The sequence below is a fragment of the Malurus melanocephalus genome, unplaced genomic scaffold, assembly GCF_030028575.1.
Source record: "Malurus melanocephalus ecotype Western Australia unplaced genomic scaffold, MMel_1.1 scaffold_7, whole genome shotgun sequence".
Classification (NCBI taxonomy): domain Eukaryota; kingdom Metazoa; phylum Chordata; class Aves; order Passeriformes; family Maluridae; genus Malurus; species Malurus melanocephalus.
In genome coordinates this window covers 4,127,674-4,148,686 of record NW_026623239.1, presented here as the reverse complement: position 1 = coordinate 4,148,686, position 21,013 = coordinate 4,127,674, and the positions used below count along the sequence as shown (strand labels likewise).

The 21,013-nt window shown below is 38.3% G+C and overlaps 1 protein-coding gene across 2 annotated transcripts in view; it reads right to left on the bottom strand.

The window, feature by feature from the left end:
- Positions 1-21,013, bottom strand: part of PCSK5 (proprotein convertase subtilisin/kexin type 5) — a 220,019-nt gene that overhangs the window by 75,955 nt on the left and 123,051 nt on the right. For both annotated transcript variants that reach the window (XM_057372770.1, XM_057372778.1), the window contains exon 10: positions 14,724-14,827. In XM_057372770.1, the coding sequence (XP_057228753.1) occupies positions 14,724-14,827 (104 nt within the window). The remainder of the gene's footprint in view (positions 1-14,723; positions 14,828-21,013) is intronic.

The window sequence follows — 21,013 nt, the reverse complement described above, 5'->3', positions numbered from 1 at the left end:
ATTCAATGAGCAGGGGAATAAATTTTCATGAATGGAAATTTTTTTTCAGCTAACCCATGGAAAATGCATTTTAAATTCCTGACAGTTAGCAACTTATATTCAATTAGAGCTCAAAATGTCCAGTTTTGAAATGCTGTGTGTTCACATACAGAGCTCAGAGCCAAAATCCTCCTCACCACACATTTTCTTAACCAGAAATAAAGGCAGTGACCTTCAAATGGAAATGTAAGTGACTTTTAAGCTATTCACCCCTAGAATTTTTTTCCCTAGTATGCACATTAAAAACACAAATAGAATCTACAAAGTGAACTTTCTATCCCTCGTAGACTAACAATTACTCAAAAGACAGAATTTTCATCCAGGAGAAAAAATTACCATGGTAGTGTGGTTGTCTTAATTGTCCATGATTCAGTGCTTAATATCTGTGGCATGAGAACAGCAGTGTAGCGAGAAGTTCTGTACCTGATGGTCTATTTTTTCCACACTTAAAATAGAAATACTTTTTCTCCTTGAAAAGCCTTCCCATTGAAATAACTTCCTGACAGACAGGGGTGCTCTTAAATCCTCCCATGTGGACTCACATTTAGATGTACAAAACATTTGCAATTCAAAGCCCTTGATCCAGTAGGTTGATTAGCAGCTGAAGGGACCAGCAGAGGCCCATAATTTTCAGGGACTGAATTATAGCAATTTAGGAAAGAATCAGAAAGTTAAAGTAGTGTCTTAGAGAAGAAGAGAACAGATTTTTTTTTCTCTACTACCTTCAGATTGTGCCCCTTCATCTGTGCACATCCTAGTACTCCTGCGAACTATATGCCAAGGTGCCTCTCTCAAAGGTTAAAAATTACCTGATGGGCTACATGGAACTATAAACGTCTTCTGGGAAACACACAGAACTGCCACTGATTTGTATGCAAAAGGTACTGAGTTGACTTTRCTAACCCAAATTAATCAAAAGCACTATCTGAAAGGTTATGATGACTGCAGAGTGAGATAAGCTAACTGCAAGTGCAAAATGCCTCCAGACCTTGCACCTATCCACTTATGTGCTCTCCATTATCACTGCTGTGAATTGCTACTGGCTCAGCTGCTGCTAGGAATCATTAAGCATGTCAGAAGGAGTATTGGGCTGCTTTTAAACAGGTACTTGTCTTTCCCAGACAAAATACGAATATGAGGTTGGTACAATGCAAGCTGGTGGCTAAGGTGTAGACTGTTGCTCTTATTCAGCTGAAGGGCTGGAAAATGTRGTCTCCTTGTGAACAAGGCACCCATTGGTAGAACTGTCTTGAATTCTCCCCACTCAGACAGCAGTGTTAATTGATCATCTACATTTTGGCAAAATCACAAGCACACACAGATGCAGGGCATTTTTCAGAGAAAAGCTTGCCTCCCACAACACAAAGTAAATGAGTTCTAGCTCATTTTAATGAGTTTAATCTTCTTATCATTAAAAAAAAATCAACATTTTCCAGGGTTAAAGTCCATTTATTTATTCCAGGTGCAATTCCTTCATTAGTGCACCATGAAAACAAGGCTCTCTCAGCTGCTGGAGAGACCTCCCCAGCCTTTTCATAATCTTCTCGTTTTTGTCCGGAATTGCTACTGAAAAATCAATAACTTTCTCATTTACATACAAAGAGTATGCAAAGCTACCCCCAAATCCAAAGTCAGAATGTATATCCCATTTGACTTTACTATGAAAAATATGAATAGCTAGTGTCGATAAATCATGACAGAGAATCATGCAGATTTCAGAAAAATTGGGCCCAGACACTGAAAACGTAGCATTTCCAGTGCAGCTAAACTTGATTTGTTAGGCTGCAGGTTCACTGCCTGTCATCAAGATGTTTCACCAGTAACTTAGATGCTAAGCCTTCCTTGCTATTTTACTCATCTGACAAATGCCTCACATAACATTTTCTCTCTACTATATTTTTGGACTTTATATATAGTATTTTATATACTGTGAAGGCAGCATTTGAAATACAAATATTTTGTATACACACATCAAATGCTAAGTCAGAAGGAGAGAAATGCTAATAATTTCAGTGCGGCAAATTAGGAACATGAAGCTTCCTCAACTAGATCAATCTGTTTCATATATGAACTATTATGACCTGTTCATTTATGCTACTATAGGATCTTCATCCAAAAAGGGATTAACAGAACAGAAGCCTAAAATGCCCATTAATATTATGGTTTTCTTAAATTTTGCTTATCAGGTTTAGACTATGTGAGCCTCTTGAGAATATGTGAGCATCCCATAAATGTCTTCAACTTACCTACACCAATCTTTGACATTTTAATTGTAAATAGAATGGATTAATTCTACAAAGTTTTAACAATTACACCTTTTTTGTCATTTGCTTTGTATATTGAAATGTTTCCACACGGAAAAATAAGAATTAAGGGACAAAAAGGGGAGAAATGTTATGATGACATGGCTTAAACTATTTTGTTTTGTTATGTGCTATCTAACAGAACACTGATCTTGAATAACAATTCATCTTGTTTCAGCCATTTTCCTATTTCATGTCATTTTATGACCAGTAATCTGTGGTAACTGAGTGTGATTTCTGAAACACATAACAGCTTTACAAGCCAGTAACACAAGTGTGCAAGAACATGAAACCAACTCCCTCATGGTTTTCAAATTAAGCACATTATTTTTATTTTTTGTATTTCACACAGAACAATCCCTCTATTTTTGTACTTAAAACCAAGTGAAACAGCAAACTAAGTCTTTCCTCCCCAAAGAATTCCCTGAAATCCAGGAATTTTTAAAGATTCGGTATGGATGAGGGAAGATTGAGTTCTTACACTTACCACCACGCTAGAAAAGGCTGTGAAAAACAGAGAAGTTGCCCAATAGATTTGTCCTAAAAGTGGCAGCTACAAAGATGCAGAATGAGAATTTCAAGGGCCTCTGTATCACAGAACTGTAGAAACACAAAATTATTTGGATTGGAAGAGACACTTAAAGATCATCTACTCTGACCTCCCTGCCATAAGCAGGGACACCTCCCACTACACCAGGCTGCTGAAAGCCCTGTCCAGCCTGGCCTTCAGACGCTTCCAGGGGTGAGGCATCCACAGCTCCTCTGGGCAACCTGTTCCAGTGCCTCACCATTCAATTAATAGAATCACAGGACCATAGAATGTGAAGGGATTGGAAAGGACCTTAAAAATCAACTAGTCCCATCCCCTTGCTGCCATGGGCAGGGACATCTCCCACTATAACAGGTTGCTCAAGGCTTTATCCAAGCTGGTTTTGAACACTGCCAGGGTTGGGGACCCACAGCATCCCTCAGCAACCTGTTCCAGCATCTCATCAGTATCCTTGCCCTCACAGTAAAGAATTTCTTCCTAATACGTAACCTAAGTTTCCCCTTTTTCAGTTTGTACCACTTATTCCTCRTCCTATCACTACAGTTCCTGATAAAAAGTCCCTCTCCAGCTTCCCAGTAGGCCCTTCTCAGATACTGGAAGGTTTCTATGAGGTCTCCACAGAACCTTCTCTTCTCCAGGCTGAATAGTCCCAACTTGCTCAGCCTGTCTTTGTAGGGGAGGTGGTCCAGTCCTGTTACCAACTTTTTGGCCCTCTTCTGGACTTGCTCCAACAGCTCCATGGCCTTCTTATGTTGAGGACTGTCTGTAGCACTCCAGGTAGATCTCTTCAGAACAGAGAGTGGGGCAGAATCACCTTCTTTGACCTGCTGGCCACGTTCCTTTTGACACAGCCCAGGATTGGCTTGGCTCGCTTGGCAGCAAGAGCACACTGCTGGCCCATGTTGAGTTTTTTTCATCTGCACAGGCTGCTCTCAGTCACTTCTATGCCCAACCTGTGGGTGCATCTTGAATTGCCACAATTCAGGTGTAAGACCTTGCACTTTGTTGAAATCCCTGATGTTCACACAGACCAACCTCTCAAACCTGTTAAGGTCTCTCTGGATGGCATCSCTTCCCTCCACCATGTCCACTGCACCACTCTGCTTGGCATTCTCAGCAAATTTGGAGGGTGCACTTGATTCCACTGTCCATGTCACCAACAAAGATGTTGAACAGTATGGGTCCAGTACCRACAGCTGAGGGACATCACTCGTCACAACTCCATGAGGACACTGAGCTGTTGACCACAACTCTTTGTGTGTGACCATTTAGATATTCAATCTGAAGACCAGGATGCTGAGTACAACTGTCAAACACTTTGCTCAAGTCCAGGTAGATGATGTCTGTCATTCTACCCCTATCCACCAATCCTAGATAGGTCCATCATAGAAGGCCATCAAATTTGTCAGGCATCATCTTCCTTCTTGTAAAACCATGGTTGTTAACAAGCACCTCATGCAAAAATGACTTTCACTATGTCCAGTCTAAATCTATCCTTGTGCAATTTAAAACCACTGCTGTGTGTCTTGTCACTACTGACCTTTATAAAAGTCTCTTTCCACCTTTCCTCTAAGCACCCCTTTGTATATTGAAAAGCCGCAACGAAGTCTGCCTGGAGCCTTCTCTTCTTCAGGCTCAACAACCCCACCCCTTCCTGTGTTTCTTCACAGGAGAGATGCTTCAGGCCTTTGAACATTTTTGTAATCAGAAAGGTGCTAAAATTGCTTTTATTGAGCTTCAGTTATGTCCATGTCAATTTCTGATTTTTGCATTAACACAAATAATTTCTTCAGTAATATACTAACCATGGGTTTACCTGATAATAGATTTGACAAAAGAGAAGAGGCCTCTGGGTTTAACGTTTTTTCTTTCTGCCAAAAAGCTCCTATTAAGTAATAAATTAAAATACAGACTGCCCAGAACGACTAGCAGGATAGCTAGTAGAAACTGAACTTCCAGTAGTCAGTGTACCTTTGGGAGTAGCTTGTATGCAACACTAACACTGCATCACCTGCTATGAGGCTTTGCAATAATTTAAAAAATAGCTGTAGAATACACCATCTTAAAACACTGAGAAAATAAAGCCAAGATTCCATCTGCCTTTACATCCTGGCAGTATTTATCTGTTGCAGAAATTTAAATCTCACATGGTTATTAAATGGACATTGGTTGACAAAAGGCACTAAAAGGAAAATTCACTTTTGGGCTATGACTCAGGCTTTACTAGCAGCAACAGCATGTGCCATCCAAACAGTTCCCCCCTCTCAAGAGTGTTAGCAGCCTCCAGGCAGAGCTTGCCAGCCTTGGGATTCAGTGGGGCTGCAGTCAAAACTGAGCATCCATGTGTACTGAGCACAACCATAACGAGTTCTCCCATGCCCATAGCTCCTGATTTACTTCTCACAGCATATTTAGGAATTAATTAACCAGGTTAATGCAGTCCTCAGAACACACACAGACTGCCCTGAATATGCAGATGTTTTACCTAGAGTCAGATTAAACATCAGCGAGCTTTGCTGAAAGCCTCAGCAGAGTGACCAGGAAGACTGRCTTACTTCTCTGCTTCTGAAGCAGCAGAGCTGTGATAGAAACAGAAAACCTGACTACCTCTGACTGGTTATTGCTATAAAAAATCTGCAGCAGGGTTCTAAGACTTCTYTGCAGCAGCATTTGGCTGTAAATCATAAAGTCTCTTCCGAAGTTAATTTGTATCACTYGAAATGTGACAGCTTATGTGAATTGAATAAATCTGAGGATTATATGTAGTATGTATTTAGAAGAGAGAAAAAAACTTTGCTGAAATAAAGTCATACAAGGAGCATCTACAGTGACAGAAGCTGTAATTTTTTAAGCTGAATTTTGGTGGGGTTTTTCTGTGTGGCTTTTTTTTTTTGTTGTTGTTGTTCGCATTTTTTGGTGGGTTTGTTGTTTTTTATTTTTTCAGGAAAAGCAGCAAGATCCACTGGAAAACATGGTCATTTGCAACTTTTCTTTAAACGAGAATAGGTATTTTGTAACTGCATGGTGGAATGCCTAGTAAAAAGATGTACCCATCTCCTCTGTTATGAACAAATTCACCCTAAGTGGTACATTTAGGATTGCCTGATAGCTCAAAAGTGGACAAATGTAATGTCATTCTATCAAACAATAAAAACACCTTCTGGTGAGAGTGTCTGGGCTTGGCTTCATCTCAACAGATTATGACAGGTGAATTAAAGGCACTGTAAGTAGAAATCCTGATAGATTTTTAGCAGGAGACACAAAGATAGTATTTCTTTGCTGTCAGATGTATGAGACACATGGCATCATTCTAGTTCTGTCCCACACAAGGCTCTGTGTGTTCTGAAATGCTGAAGCTCCAGAAGGATATTTACACTCAAACCCATTTCTGACTGAGCATACAGCTGCAGCGGATTTCAGCAGAAAAAGGATACACAAACATGCAGTAAATCACAAAAAGTGTTCTGCAATATGTTTAATAATAATGATGCTGATTTTTAGAACTAAATACCTCATTGCAAACTAGAGAAATTATTAATTAACTAAGTTAATTAATTTCACAGTATGCCTGTAGAGCCATGCAGTAGATATAGTAACCTGAGGCAAAAGGAACTTAAACAGTAGGCCAAGTCTATAGAGATAGCTATCAAGTAGTGTCAGTAAAAGATATTGTGGATCAAGTTCTGCATCACCTGACTTAAAAGGGAATCCTCAAAAGCTGATTTTTCTGTAGGGAAAAAGGGATACTGTTATAAATAACTTCAGTCATCTAACTGAACTGAGTTGACCTATGTAGACCCTTATCTTTCCCTATTATCACAAGAATTTCTACATCCTGACAGGATATATTAAGTGTTAAAATACTACATTGTAGATAGCGTGATCTGCTTCCTAAATGGCCTGAATCCTAGTTTCATTAAAGTGGATACACTCTGATAATAAAATTACTGCCAGTTTTGTAACTACTGAAAGGCATTATAGCAATGCAACAGCAATGGAGAGCTTTGGTTCACAAAGGCAAGTGCTTGCTGTTTTTTTTAAACAGACAGACCTACCSCATCCAAAAGATGTTGCTTTGGATGTATGGCTAGATATTTGCTTACAGTCTCAAAAGTATGCTGCATTGACAATTAGCATATGAAGAGATCACACAAATGCATAAAGCTTTCTTTAAAAAGAAACACTTCAGTGTTCAATGTCTGTAATTAAAGCCTTGGGCTCAGTTTATAAGTAATTTATTATTATCAGTTTATAAGTAATTTATTATTACTTTATTTATTTATTATTATCAGAAGTAATTTTTAAAATACATTGATCCTGGTTCTTTTATCTTAATATTGCAAAATACAAATTTACATTTCACAGTAAGTGGCTGACTATTGTGGTTATGACTCCATAGGGAAAGACTTTTAAACCTCCACTTCCTCCCTGCCCCCCCATACTTAGCAGAGTTTTCATAAAGGTCTGAGTTGAGCTTGTTAGAAGGAAATAATGTCAAAGGTTATCACTCTCATGGYGTGCATCCTTTTAAACCTGTCAGTCCACTTAGCAATGTTTGGAATTTAGCAATGTTTGGAGCTGCAGAGCATAGCAATGGTGTATGGCTTTATACTTAAGACAAACAAACATGAAGTTATCTCAGTTGCTGAGCTGAGGCCCTAATTTAAATTCTTTGCCTGCTATGCTAATCATGGTCTTTGGTGACAATTCTGAGCGCTATTATAGCAGAACATTAAAGCCTAATAATGCCTTTTGCCTGGTGTTACTCCTGCTTTAGAGTAATTTCATGTACATTTTGAAACAYGTGTAAGTTTGACTTACAATATATGACCTCATGAAAGCAATCAACTTTAAGACAAAATCATGATGGAATGTCCATCCATTTTCCTTTATGTATCCTTGATACAGGATTGAAGCTTCTGCTTAAATTCTGTTTTACATTTGCAGCTTCAGTCCTTGCTTTTCAGAGACAACAGAAAGCAGTGCTGCAGACCAAAAAGTAAATGAGAAGCTTTGATAATGAAGAATTTGAGGCGGGAAAACTAAAGATGCTTGCCTGGCTTCTMTGAAAGATTCCCTCTCCTACTTTGTATATACCCATTTCTAAAACTATACAGACAAATTCCTTACCTTATATGTCTTTCTACTGAAAACAACATTGTCTATAACCTCAGTTTAGTCAGGCAGAAAAAAAAAATCCAATAACCATGATCTAGGCTGCACAGTTCAAGGTATTTGGCAACTCCCTGCCCCAAAACCCAAAGAGATATTTCAGTCCTTACTCAAGGCTAGCTGAGTTCAGTTACCTGGCAATTTGTTAGGGTTTAACATACCAAGCACCGAAAATTTTCTAATGCAATTTTAATATTAAGTTAAAGAAAACTTTATAGCCAGGAATTGAACTGCTGTGTGTGAGAAGGAAAAACAAATCACCTGGAAAGGTCACAGTGACCATCCAGTAAAAAGACAGCAATTTCAGACTTGCTGCTAAAAACATGCCTGGTTTTACAGCTGTCTTAATTTCCAGACGTCACYATAGATATCTTCTGTACCTGCAGCAATGATTTCTGTACAAAGCACCTATAAAGGTTATGATATTGACCTGTGAGTCATGCAGTATTTAAATGTGATGAGATTATTGAGGACACAGACCTTTCCAATCATACATGTTCTATCAGCTCTATCAGACACTTCCAGCCACTGTTAGACTAGCTAGTAACTATAATTCGTTTACTTCTCTCCTTTCCTAGTGCTAAACTAAATGCTGCCTGACTTCAAACGACTTCCAATCAGAAGCTATAATGCAAAAAGTTCCTATTAATCTAACCAGTTCAGCTAACAGAAGCCTAATGCCTACCTAAAGCAAGGACAACATCTCTCCCAGACTTTTCATCCACCAATCTGTTGAAGACAGTCATGTATACAGTTAGACTGCCTTTTCCAAGAATATGTTTGCTGTATCAGAGCTCTTGTTGTCACCTGCCTACTTAGAACCATAGAATCATTTAGGCTGGAAAAAATCCTTATGAGCAAGTCCAACCACTAACCTTACACAGCTAAGTCAACTACTACACCATGTCCCCAAATGCTGGATCTATACACTTTTTAAACAAAAGATGATGATTTAAAAACATGGTGATTCCACCACTTGCTGGGCAGTCTGTTCCAACGCTTGACAATAGAAGAATTTTTCCCTAATTTCCAATCTAATCCTCACCTGTCACAACTCCCCTTGTCTTACGACTTGTGAGGAGACCAAGTCTCACCTTGCTACAAGCTCACCTGCTCCTTTCAGGCAGAGAAAGAAGTTCCTTAGTGTCCTCTTCTCCAGGCTCCCTCAACAGTTCCTCATCAGCCTCAACAGCCCTGTTGCCCTTTTCTGGACATGCTCCAGCACCTCAATGCTTTTCTTATTGTGAGGGCTCCAAAACTTAACACAAGACTCGACATGCAGCCTCACCAGTGCAGAGTACAGGGAAATAATGACTGCCCTTGTCCTGCCTGCCATGCTAATTCTGATTTAAACCAGGATGCCATGGGCCTTCTTGGCCACCTGGGCAACTACAGGCTCATGCTCAGACTCTGTTAATGCTGACCAGCATCCCAGGCTCTTTTATGTCTTTCCAGCTACTCCTTCCCCAGCCGGTAGCACTGCACAGGAATCTTGTGACCAGAGTGCAGGATCCAGAATGCCACCTTGTTGCACTTCACAAACTGGCCCATTGACCCAACCTGCCCAGATCCCTCTGCAGAGCCTTCCTTCCATCCAGCTGATTCACACTCCCATCCAACTGGGTGCCATCTACAAACTGAACAAGGGTGCACTTGATCTCCTTGTCCAGGTTATTGATAAAGATATTAAACAGAACTGGCCCCAGTACTCAGTCCTGAGGAATATCTGCTGGCCACCAGCTGAATTTAACTCAATTCATCACCATTCTCTGGGCTTGGCAATCCAGCCATTTTTTAATCCAGTGAACTGTGTACCCATATGAGCCATGAGCAGCCAGTTTCTCCTAGAGGATGCGGTGGGAAACACTATCAAAGACTGCTCTGTACGTGTCACACGACAGCACTCAAGATGATCTGGTCCATGACCTCCCCTGGCACAGAGGTCAGACTGACAGGTCTGCAGTSCCTCAGATGCTTCTTCTGACCMTTCTTGTAGATGGGCATCACATTTGTTAACTTCCAGTTAACCAGGACCTCTCTGGTCCCAGCTGACCACACAGACTTGTGTGTTGTCTAAGTGGTGCGGCAGGTCACTGACCATTTCCTGTTGGATTATGGAGGTTTCATTCTTTTTCCTGTTCCCATCTTCCAGCTCAGGTACCCAGACAACAATGGGTCTTATTATTTGAGAGTGAGGCAAAAAAAGGTATTAACTACCTCATCCTTATCCCTATCCTTTGTCATTGTATTTCCTCCKGTATCCAATAAAAGATGGAGACTACCCTTAACTCTTCTCTTGTTAACGTATTTCTAGAAACATTTTTATTGCCTTTTACTGCCAAATGGTGTTCCAGTTGGGCTTTGGCCTTTTCAGTCTTCTCACTGCAAAAAACCATGAGAGCCTTGTACTTCTCTTGAGTATCCTGCCAGCAGTCTCCCTAAGATGATAAACTCTCTTTTTTTTCTCCTGAGTTCTAGCCAAAATTTCCTGTTCAGCCAGGCTGGTCACCCTTTAATATTTCAAGCATAAAAAAATCACTAGTCTAGCTTGCCCAGGATATGGTCTTTCTCACTCCTACACAGACCAATCCAATTTCTTGTGCTTGGTCTTACTGACAACTAAAGAAAGCAGGGACATTACAACAGCCAAACTCAAAGCTCTGGTTTCATTTGTTCCATCCACTGCATGTATGAGCATTAGGGGTGGACAGAAGTTGATACTGGCTGCCAGTAGTATGTGAAAATATCAGAAAGTATCTGTAAGACTGGAAGGTCTTTTGATATATGAACAGCTTTGATTGTTTGACACAACTATTTACAAATGCTTGCTGATTTCCAGAAGTCTTATGCCAGCTTCTGAAAATGCTTTTAAAATACAACTTAAAATTTATTTACATCTTAAAGTTATTGAAAACATGCAGTGGGGTGTYTACGAATAGTTTGTCTTCTCTGAAATGCGTATGTTGTAAAGATATTCTTGCTTATTTCTGAATTCCTGCCCAGCAACTGTTTACCACAACTTAAATCTGTCCAGTCTAGGTYTCCTAAATAGTAACATAGAAAGACTAATTTCTTATTCACAGACTTCTAATGCTCTGCTCACAACCAATATAACCACAGTTTTATTAAATATTGTGATTAAGTAATAATATTAAAAGGCTCTAAAATATTAAATTACTAATCCTTTTCAGTGGTCACTCTTCAACGGAAGCAACAGATACTTTAAATAACCTAAAGGGATGCATTTTGTAAGTGTATTATATAAAGAGGGTATTACTTCTTGGCAACTGAAAAAACTTGGTTTCTGTAGGAAGAATATCTCATCTGGGCATAGGAATGGCCTGAAATGGAAAAAAGTGGGTAGAGTTTTGATTTCATTTTCTCTTATCTTTCAGGAGCATTTTATTTCACTGTAGTGAAGTGTTACTGTCTATGCTTTACAGCCAGGAAGAGAGAAGTATGTTCTCTAAAAATGGCAAATTAGTAGTATTCCTCCCTATGAATGGGCTTTTTCTCCAAAGAGTATTTGACAGCATGTGGAGCTTCACTTACAGACAATGAACTATTTGTATGACTTGATTATTGCTCTTAAAACTCCAGTGTTTCATTCTGTACCTTTCAACTCAGAGACAAGTCAGTATTAATGCAGTTTCCTTTTTATGAATGCACTTGCATGCCCCCATGTTGACTAAACAGCTGACAGAACAAGGATTTGCATCCAATCTGCCACAGCAGAAACAGATCAGCAGTTTTGGTATCTTCACAAAAATAGATGCTCTCATGTATTTTTTTTTAAATCAGCTAATTAACGACTTTCATTATTAAAAAACTCCTCTGTTGATAAACTATATGTACAACTGACTAAGCAGAGAATATCCTAACATGAGTATTCAAGTCTTGCTTTTTGAGACTATAAAATAACAAGTTCCTGAGAAAAGATGCATGCTGTCTGACAAGAAAACAATAAAAAACCCTCCACGAAGTAAAAATTATTGCTCATTCCTGAGTAAATTCTATTGACATTAATTTAATGAGCACTGTTTATGTGCCAGAAAATTAAACAAATARCAAGCACCACTTTAGCAAATCACTAGCTGGCTTAAGTGTTTTTCATGAATTAATCTTCCTTTGTACAAATGTAAGGCAGTAAAAAAAGGAGATCTTAAAACCAGTAATGACCTCTGTGAGCTCCTTCTGTGTGTTCTGCAATGGCAAAGCACTGCCAGGAACTATGGCAAGGAAGAGGGTTGCCATGCAGACCAGCAAAACAGCCTTCTGAAATGGCATGCTGACCCACTTTTAACTACCAGCTCTTGCTGACCCTTTGTTGAGTGAAAGGTTTTTTCAGGTTTTTGYTGGTTTTCACCCTTTCAGTTCTTATTTCTAAAGGGGCAAGACTGTCTTTCTCTTTATTCTCATTTCCTCTTTCTCCACTAGTGTGCACTGAAGAAAGGTAGATTGTTTTTTCTGACTGTTTGCTTTAGTTGTAAAACCCCAAACTTCCACTCCTTCCCTTCTTAAGAACATGCTGTGGAAGAAACATGAATCTTGTTATCAACAAAATTATGATACAATTCCTTAAGGAACTCAATCTGATCAGAGTAGCTTATCTATGAAAAACCATACTTTAATTGTTACTCTTGGCAATAGTGAAGGATAATAGTGTAATATTATACTAAATGTTGCCACGTGCAATAAAAGACCCTGTTTCAGTCTTGCAAGCCATGGTGTGCAAATCCCCTTTTGAATTCAGGTTTGGATGTTGTGATTTAATCTAAATCTTTAGTTTCTCCTTCTTGCAAAACCAACAGGAGTTTAAAGAGTACCATGTGCTCAGCCTAAGTTGCCAACATAATTTAGCTAAAACTAGCGTTTTTATTTGGGTAAAGGTTGATTCCTGAGCTGTGCCGATGTCAAGGCATTTAGCTTGTCTTCCTCTTTTTCAATTTCACCATAGAGTTTACAGTAGAATCCAAGTTATCAAGTCGAGCTTATCTATGTTTGTGACTTTCCACAAGTGGAGAAGAACTCTTTTTCATCCTTTTTCCTTACTATATATATATTACAATGCATAGAAAAATGGCGTCAAGGATTTAGAATAAGCAGTGGTTCAACAGTGCAAGTCCTGATGCCAGTGCTGCTGATGCTGGTGCGACCTTAGTGTGACCTCTCTTTTGATAATGAGTGACAGCTGCTGCAAAATGACTCACAGGGTGTTTGCCTCTCTTGGGCAGTAAGTGGAAAAACATAAAAATATCGAATTCTAGAAATAAGCTATCAATAAAAAAGCTCTGCTTTATGTGACTTGACAAGCATTCTTGACCTGCATATAGCTTCAATAAACAGATGACAGTGTCACACTCTCCAGACAAAACTTTAAATCTTCAGAGATGCTTCCCAGTAACTAACACTGTAATGCTATTGCAATTAAGGAAGAATCAATCGATCACTATTTATGTGTTTTGTGTGTGGGCATGGATTTGTAAATTGGATAAAACCAGGCCCTTGAACATCAGAACCTTCACACGATTAGGGGGTTCAAATCAAAGATACATTTCTAAATATATTCTCTGTAGTTAGAGACTGGTTTGGATCCAAAAACAAAGAAGGGATTTTTTWTTTTGTTTGGTTTCTATGCCATTGCAGCAAAAATGTCAGAGTTCAGCATTATATATTAAAGACCCTCTATGGTAGCAGTGCTTTGATCCAAAGTAGATTCAATATAGGTTGCGGTTTTGAAGTGAAACTGGGTAAAGATTTGATGACTCTCGTATATTACATTTTTCTCTCAGAAGATCTTGGCACAAACAAATGCCACAAACAAATCTTATAAGATGAAATCTCATAAGTATTTCAGTCTTGGGTGGAATTCTTATAAAAAGTGAACCAGAAATAAGCCATTCCAGGGTTTTTTTTCAGGACACAAAACCAACTGAAAGCAGCAAGAATGCAGTGACATGAATCAGAAGACAATCTGTGTTGAAATAAAACTTTGTACAAGGTTCCATTTTAACACATCCTAAAAATATAYATCCTATTTAATGGCACAAGCCTTTACCTCTTTTTGCATTTCAAAATTGAAAGAAATGTTTTTAAGATGTAGCTTATTATCAAATTAACAAGACTACAAAATTTTAGTAATCTACATAACAGGTCACTGAAATATTATTATCTGTCCCATAAAAAGTCATGACAGCTCAGAATTCAATTTCACCCTAAATTTGACAGAAATCTCACTTATAAATAACATAGAGTTGATAATATAAATAAGAAATTTGGAAATTTTGTTTCATCATTTTAAATCAAAGCTGTCAATAATTCTGAGTGAGAACATGACTGGACTTCAGAATAACTGCACCTTCAACTCTACATGTTTTATCAGAATACTAGGTATAAAAATAAAAATCAAACACCATTAATTAGTTTTCTGGCAGCAGTGCATGCTATGGGACCAAAAGGGACTAAGAAGATCTGTCCAATACATTTCGTAGCTTACAGTTTTGTGGTTTAGTCATTCCAAAAGGTTTTCCTGGTATAAGAGAAGATAGGCCCCTTCAGATTGAGATTGAAAGGTCTCTAAACTATTTACAACATAGGGTCAAACAAAAATATCAAGTAACAGGTTGCTTGTGATAGCAAAGAAGAAAGAAAGCTCTCACCCTTGTAACCAGCTGCATTGGTTTTCCAGTCATTAGCATTCAGATGTCCTGCACGTGAAGTCCTGACAATAATGTGCTGTATGTCTCTCCAGGTCAGAAATGGACTATGAAACAGGGGAAAGACAAAGCCACAGATCAGACATATTTTACTAGGATGTATGGATACAAGGTCATGTAAGCTGAAAAGTATACAAAGCAAAACAACTTTCATTTATCTTCTCAACTTTCCTTTGTTCCATTCAAAAGAACATGTTCCAAATTTACAGAAAAAATATATGAAATTATTTATACTGCTGTGAGGGTTGCCACAAGCTTACTGTACCAATATATGATAATATTCTATTATATAAAATTTAACAGAAGATGAATGAGTGCATTTTACACAGAGGCAATTTTTATGACCACACACTACTGTATCTTTAAGAATGCAAAGGAGAAGAAATTAAACTTTTGGCTTGCTGAAAATCTCTACTAAATCTCACTAACTGCTAGCTCAAACTGGAAATTCCTCTAGACTTTCAGCCCCTTTTGAAGCTATTTCAGATGCCTCTGTTGCTATTAATTTGTCCACTACCTCTGGTCTTGGAATTCACTGAGAGTATGTGAGTATTTTGCAAGATTTCCAAGCAGCTGGACAATTGGAGAGTTACAAAGCAAGGGCCTGATTGTACAGATGTGTATGCCTTTTAAGGGATTCCTAATAACCTGTCCACTTGGAAGGTGAAAGAAGATGCTATTTGTATCCTGAGTATGACGTTAATACACATTTATCTCCTAAGACTAGGGTAAATCTTCAGGGACTGCAGTTTTCCTGTTTCTCCTATATCTGCAATAAGAAGTTATTTTCTCAGAAGACAATCTAAAGGTGCCATCATTCAGCTATGTTTTTCTTTCTCCTTCCAATTTTTCAGTTTTTCTATTGCCTGCAAAAAGATGAATAGTATTCCCTTTAAAAATGCAGTGTAGTAGAGGGAATGATAAACTAAGCCACTAAACAATGAAGAGGAAAAATTATTGTGGTGCAATAATAATCACCAAATACCATTCTCAGAGCATCACTATCTGCCCCTACTGCACACATTGCCACAATTCCCCTCAGCTGAAGAGAGACCAGCAGGAAGTTTATCAGACCCACCACGGCTACACTGCTCAGGACTATGCAGTCATTGAAAACCTGGAAACCTTGGTTCTTAAACCAGATGCTTAACATATTTAAATATTCTGTTCTGTTTAATGACAGGAGATGCATTCTGCCCAAGCATTTTTTAAAACATTAATATGCCCATAGATACTTTTCTTTTTCTTATGGTGCAATTTCTCACACTAGACCGCTGGACTAGAATGACAGTAATTGATCCAGCTGAGCTGGTAAAAATGACTGAAAAAAAAAAGATTTTAAAAAAAAGTGATGAACCRCCAAGCATATTAAGGGTTTGTAAGATAGGGTATGCTTGTACAATCACACAACATGCTATAGCTTTTTTAACAACAAAGAATTTGCCTATACAACATCATTTTTATCAATTTCTAGCTTTACTGAACAATGTTCAGTTTATCCACGCAGCATCTCCACAGTTTCTGCAATGCATCCTAATATCTCCATAAGGCAGTATTGGAAGGCTTTCCACTGCCATAGAATCTACTGACACAGAACAATATTATTTGAGCTGGAAGGGACCTTWAATAGTCATTTAGCCCAAGTTTCCAGTCATCAGCAGGGACATGTCAACTGTATCAGGTTGCTCAGATCCCTGCCTGAACCAGCTTTGAAAGTTTCAGGGCATGGGGCACCCACCACCTCTGTGGGCAATCTGTTTCAGTGTTTTACCACTCTTACTGTAAAAGGAAGGAAAAAAAAATCCATCTTTTGCATTATCATTGTATTGGTTTTYAGGATAAAATCCAGACAAGTTGCAATAGGGTGTGATGGATGTATTCCTTTGAGTAGCAGGCTAGGTGGTCATAATACACCAGCAATGGTGTTCTGGTGTACCTGTGCCAAATCTGCAGTGCACACAGCGGCAAAGATTGCAGAGCCTACAGAGTATTGCCTTCTTCCCAGAGATAAAAAATTGTAAGTGCCAAAAATCAAACAAACAATGGCCTAACTGCAGGCTGATAATGATGAAATTGGGAGGGGAAAACCCCTGAGAGAAAGGCATCCTTTATTGTGTCCTCTCTAAAGGAACAATAAAATGAGACTGTCCAAAAGATAGTGCTCACAGCCTGCTTAATAACAGCGTGGAACAAACAGCAACAAAACCTTAGGTAATCCCACTTTCAGAATCCACTTTCAGCTTCACTGTGCAGGTGAAGAAGGCTTACATTGTCGTAGGTTTACCAAGAAAGCTATAATTAGCATGGTACCCAGGCTATTGATTTGACCTGTCTTCCACATTTCAAAAGACAGACTACAGGGTCACTACAAGCTACTGAAACACCTCTTCCACCTTCCTTGTTTTTCTCCCACAGGGAACTGATAGGAAAAAGCAGATGGGATCCCTGCTCTCAAGTTGAACAAACAGCAGCACCTTAAGAGTAACTTCAGAGACTAGCCTCTTTAAGCTGACGCTGGAAAACACTTGGAGAGCCAAGAAACTACAGGGGAGAGAGCTGCCAAACTCTTGAGAGTCTAAACTGAGAAAATACCAACTGAGATTTCTGAAAAGATTATACAGGTTAAAGGCATTGCCCTGGCACCAGAACAGCAAGCTCTCCACTTGTTTCATTTCTAGCTTTTGCTCCAATGCACAGACACAGGAAAAACTCAATAAAAAAGTTAAAAACTATCACAATCAAATATTATTTATTTTTAATCTAGTCTGAGTTTAAGGAATGTCTAAATGGAATTTTCTTAAAAGTTTTTTCAAGTAGGTTAAATGGAAAAGTTCAGCCTGAATGGTTATTATTTGGCAAATTTATATGTAACTGAAAACAGGAACTTTAAATGGGAACCAAAGTGCACCCAAATCAATCTCAATATAATAATTGAAATTTTGTAAGTGGCATAGGTTAAAGCTCAAGAGATACACAGGTTCTAAGTTAAACATTTACTAATGGTTACATTTTTCAATTATTTCAATATAAAGAGCAAACTACTCCACAAATGCAAAGATTCAGATGGAGATTTCTATCTCACACATTCTAGTATTACCTTCCATAAGAGGCAGTTAATCAATGGAGCAAAGACGTAGCTAAAGCTGAAGCACTGAAAAGATAACCTCTCCTCCACTCCAGGTCACTTGACAGCACTTCCTCAGTTCACATCAGCTGTCTCACCACTTTTAACCTCTGACTATATTTATGATCAACAAAGCACCCATAACTTTGGTAACATCAAAATATGTTCTCTGTATCCAAAATTGTACCTTGCCAGACAGTACACTGCTTTTCGCCCTTCTGTAAGAAAATAAATTTATATGGGAAGTATGCAACTATCTGTACAGCTGCCAGAAATCCCAAGTATCTGCCTCTGACACTATTGACTCCTTGCAATATAAACTTCATTCTTGTTTATCTCGGTGATTACACTTGGTAGCTGTCTTTTAGAGGAACATGGTATATTGTCAATTCTCTAAATGGATCACTCATATCAGAATTCACTGAAATTCTTTATTTCTTCCCAGCACTACCTTGTGCTAGCCTTGGTTTTATGTAAAAAAAGACAAATGAAGGAATGGTATTGGAGAAATCCAGAAGAGGCCACCACAATGATTAGAGGGATGAGGCACAGCACCTACAAGGAAAAGGTGCTCTCTGAAAGAGAGTATATGGAGAAAATACATTTGCTGGGAGGGTGGTAAAGCACTGGAACAGGCTGAGCATGCCCCATCCCTTGGAAGTCTTCAARGCCAGACTGGATGTGGCTCTGAGCAACCTGGTCTAGTGAAAGGTGTTTCTGCCCATGGCAAGGCGGTTGGAACTAGATGATCTTTAAGGTCCCTTCCAAATGAAATCATTCTATGATTCTATGATTCTATATCACTCATGTGAAGAGAATCATGGAAGAAAACAGACTCACTCCAATAGAAAGGAAGCAGACTAATACTTCCATCTGAATTGCTGCTTCTTACTCATGAAACTAGTTTATATACCATGTGTTGGAAAATTTGCATTGGCTTACAGGCAGGAACATGCAGTTCAATTGAGGATGTATAATGTATTCTTCTGTCAGCAACATAAGGGTTTTTTTCTTAAATTTGTCTTCTTCAAAGGAACATGGCACAATGGTCTCTAGAGCAAATATGGRGCCATTCTCTCTCCTGACTGTTTTAATCAAATCTCAGATTCAAACTTAACATCAATGAGAAAAGGTATTTCTGCTAGCAACAGCAGATGGTACAATGCAATGCAAATAGTTTACTTCTAGTAAGAAAATTGCTGTCTCTGCAGACTAAATTGTTTATTCTTATTTTCTCATTYACAATTAGAAAAATTTGCCATTCTATAATGACTAAGGGCAATACACAAGCAAGCATTTATGCACAGGACCTGATCAAGGTATTATATATACTGGGAAACATCAACTGGGTACAACTGGGAAACAATTAGTTACTTGAATACCATAGGAAAACTGCAGAACKTAATGCTTAAAACTTAAAACTGCATTTCTTAATGAAAATTAAGAGATGCCTTTATGTAATAGTTGTTGCATTATCTACAGCTCCGTATTGCACCCTCAGGGATTCCAAACAAGCAGTCTGAAACTCAGTTACAATTCTTTGATTCCTGAAGGAAAGTATGGGACTGATACTCGAATACTGGACTGAAAATAATAAAAATGTGTTCACATTATAGTGTAACGACATTGTAAAACAACTTGCTACCAGGATCTCAGAACCAGATCCCTCTTTGAAGAAATGGCTAAGTGGAGGCTTAAATCAGTAGGCAGTTAAGAGATCCTCCATCAGCGATTTGCCAAACTACCATTCAGGGCTTGTCAAAGAAAGAAAGAAAGTGGAAGGTTGAAGTGTAAATCTGTCTTGCTATCTTTTCTTTGGTTGGATGTACCTTTGTGCATGAACTGAAGCAACCTCTTGGCTGTTCTAACTCACATCAAGACCATGTAAATGCTCTGTGCAACTCCTGATGTCTCCCGGGAATAGAACTTGGCTACTGGTGAAACTKTCATAGGCTCAAAACACTTCCACAGTACAAACTGTTGTGTCAAACTGTTGTATTTTACAGCACAGAGTGGAATGAAACTCTACATTATTACGAACATAGTCAAGAAGTGTTCAGGACTAAGTGGTCCAATTTTTAAGCAGCTTGCTGGACAAAGAATTTAAGTAACCTTGCAAAATACTTTTCTAACTTGTATTTTTAAAAAATCTCATATAAACACTGCCACTAGCAGAGGGAATCTAAGGAAGAATCTATGAAAATGTGAGCTCTCTTTGAATGCAAACTAATTCCAGTAAGCAGTTACACTAAGCCACAATACCATGTGTCCTTCATATCCCCTYTAAAAAGTATTGCAAAAAATACTTTGATGGCTTCAAAACTTCTTTTTGCATACCTTAATTCCTAATATTTACTTAGGGTAACCTAAAGGAGCAGGTGAAAAACACAACCTGAAATTTCAGATCACATTAATAAGAAATTCAGAAACTGCATAAAACAACCTCAACAGATTCCATACAAACAAACTCCAGACATTAAAATGTAATAGGTCACAATATGATCACCCTGTAATATTAAAGGCTGTAGCTCACAATCTATAATGTCACAAGACCAAAGATTTGTGCCAACTGGAGAAGAAGACCAGCATGGGAAACCAGGAAGTATTTTTCTTCCTAGTTACTCTTTTTTTTTAACTTTTTCTTTTTTTTTTTTAATAAATTTAATGGCCATGGTCAGCAGCAGTAGCAGAGTTAAGTACAGAGTAAGTATATGACAGAAAAGTTAGTGAATGGAATACAAATTAATAAAAACTACATTTATTATGTTATTAATATAATTCATTTAGATCTATTCAAACATACAGGCTAAGATCTTGAAACAAAACTGTCTTGATAATAAAATGGAACAGAAGCTAAAAGGAGGCAAAATCAACACATTTGGACTCCGAAAGTCTTGTTAGCACCATATAACAGAATACTACAAAAACAAAAGAGTTCCTAGGACATTTACTCACTGGCACGTTTTGTCTCCATCACCATATATGAAGTTTTAATACAGTCCTGTCCTTAYGATTGTTACAGTAACTATTAGTTTGGAAAAAATTGCTACTACATAACCACTAACTCAGATTTACCACTGGTGGAGTCACCAAAGGTTACAGAGAAAGA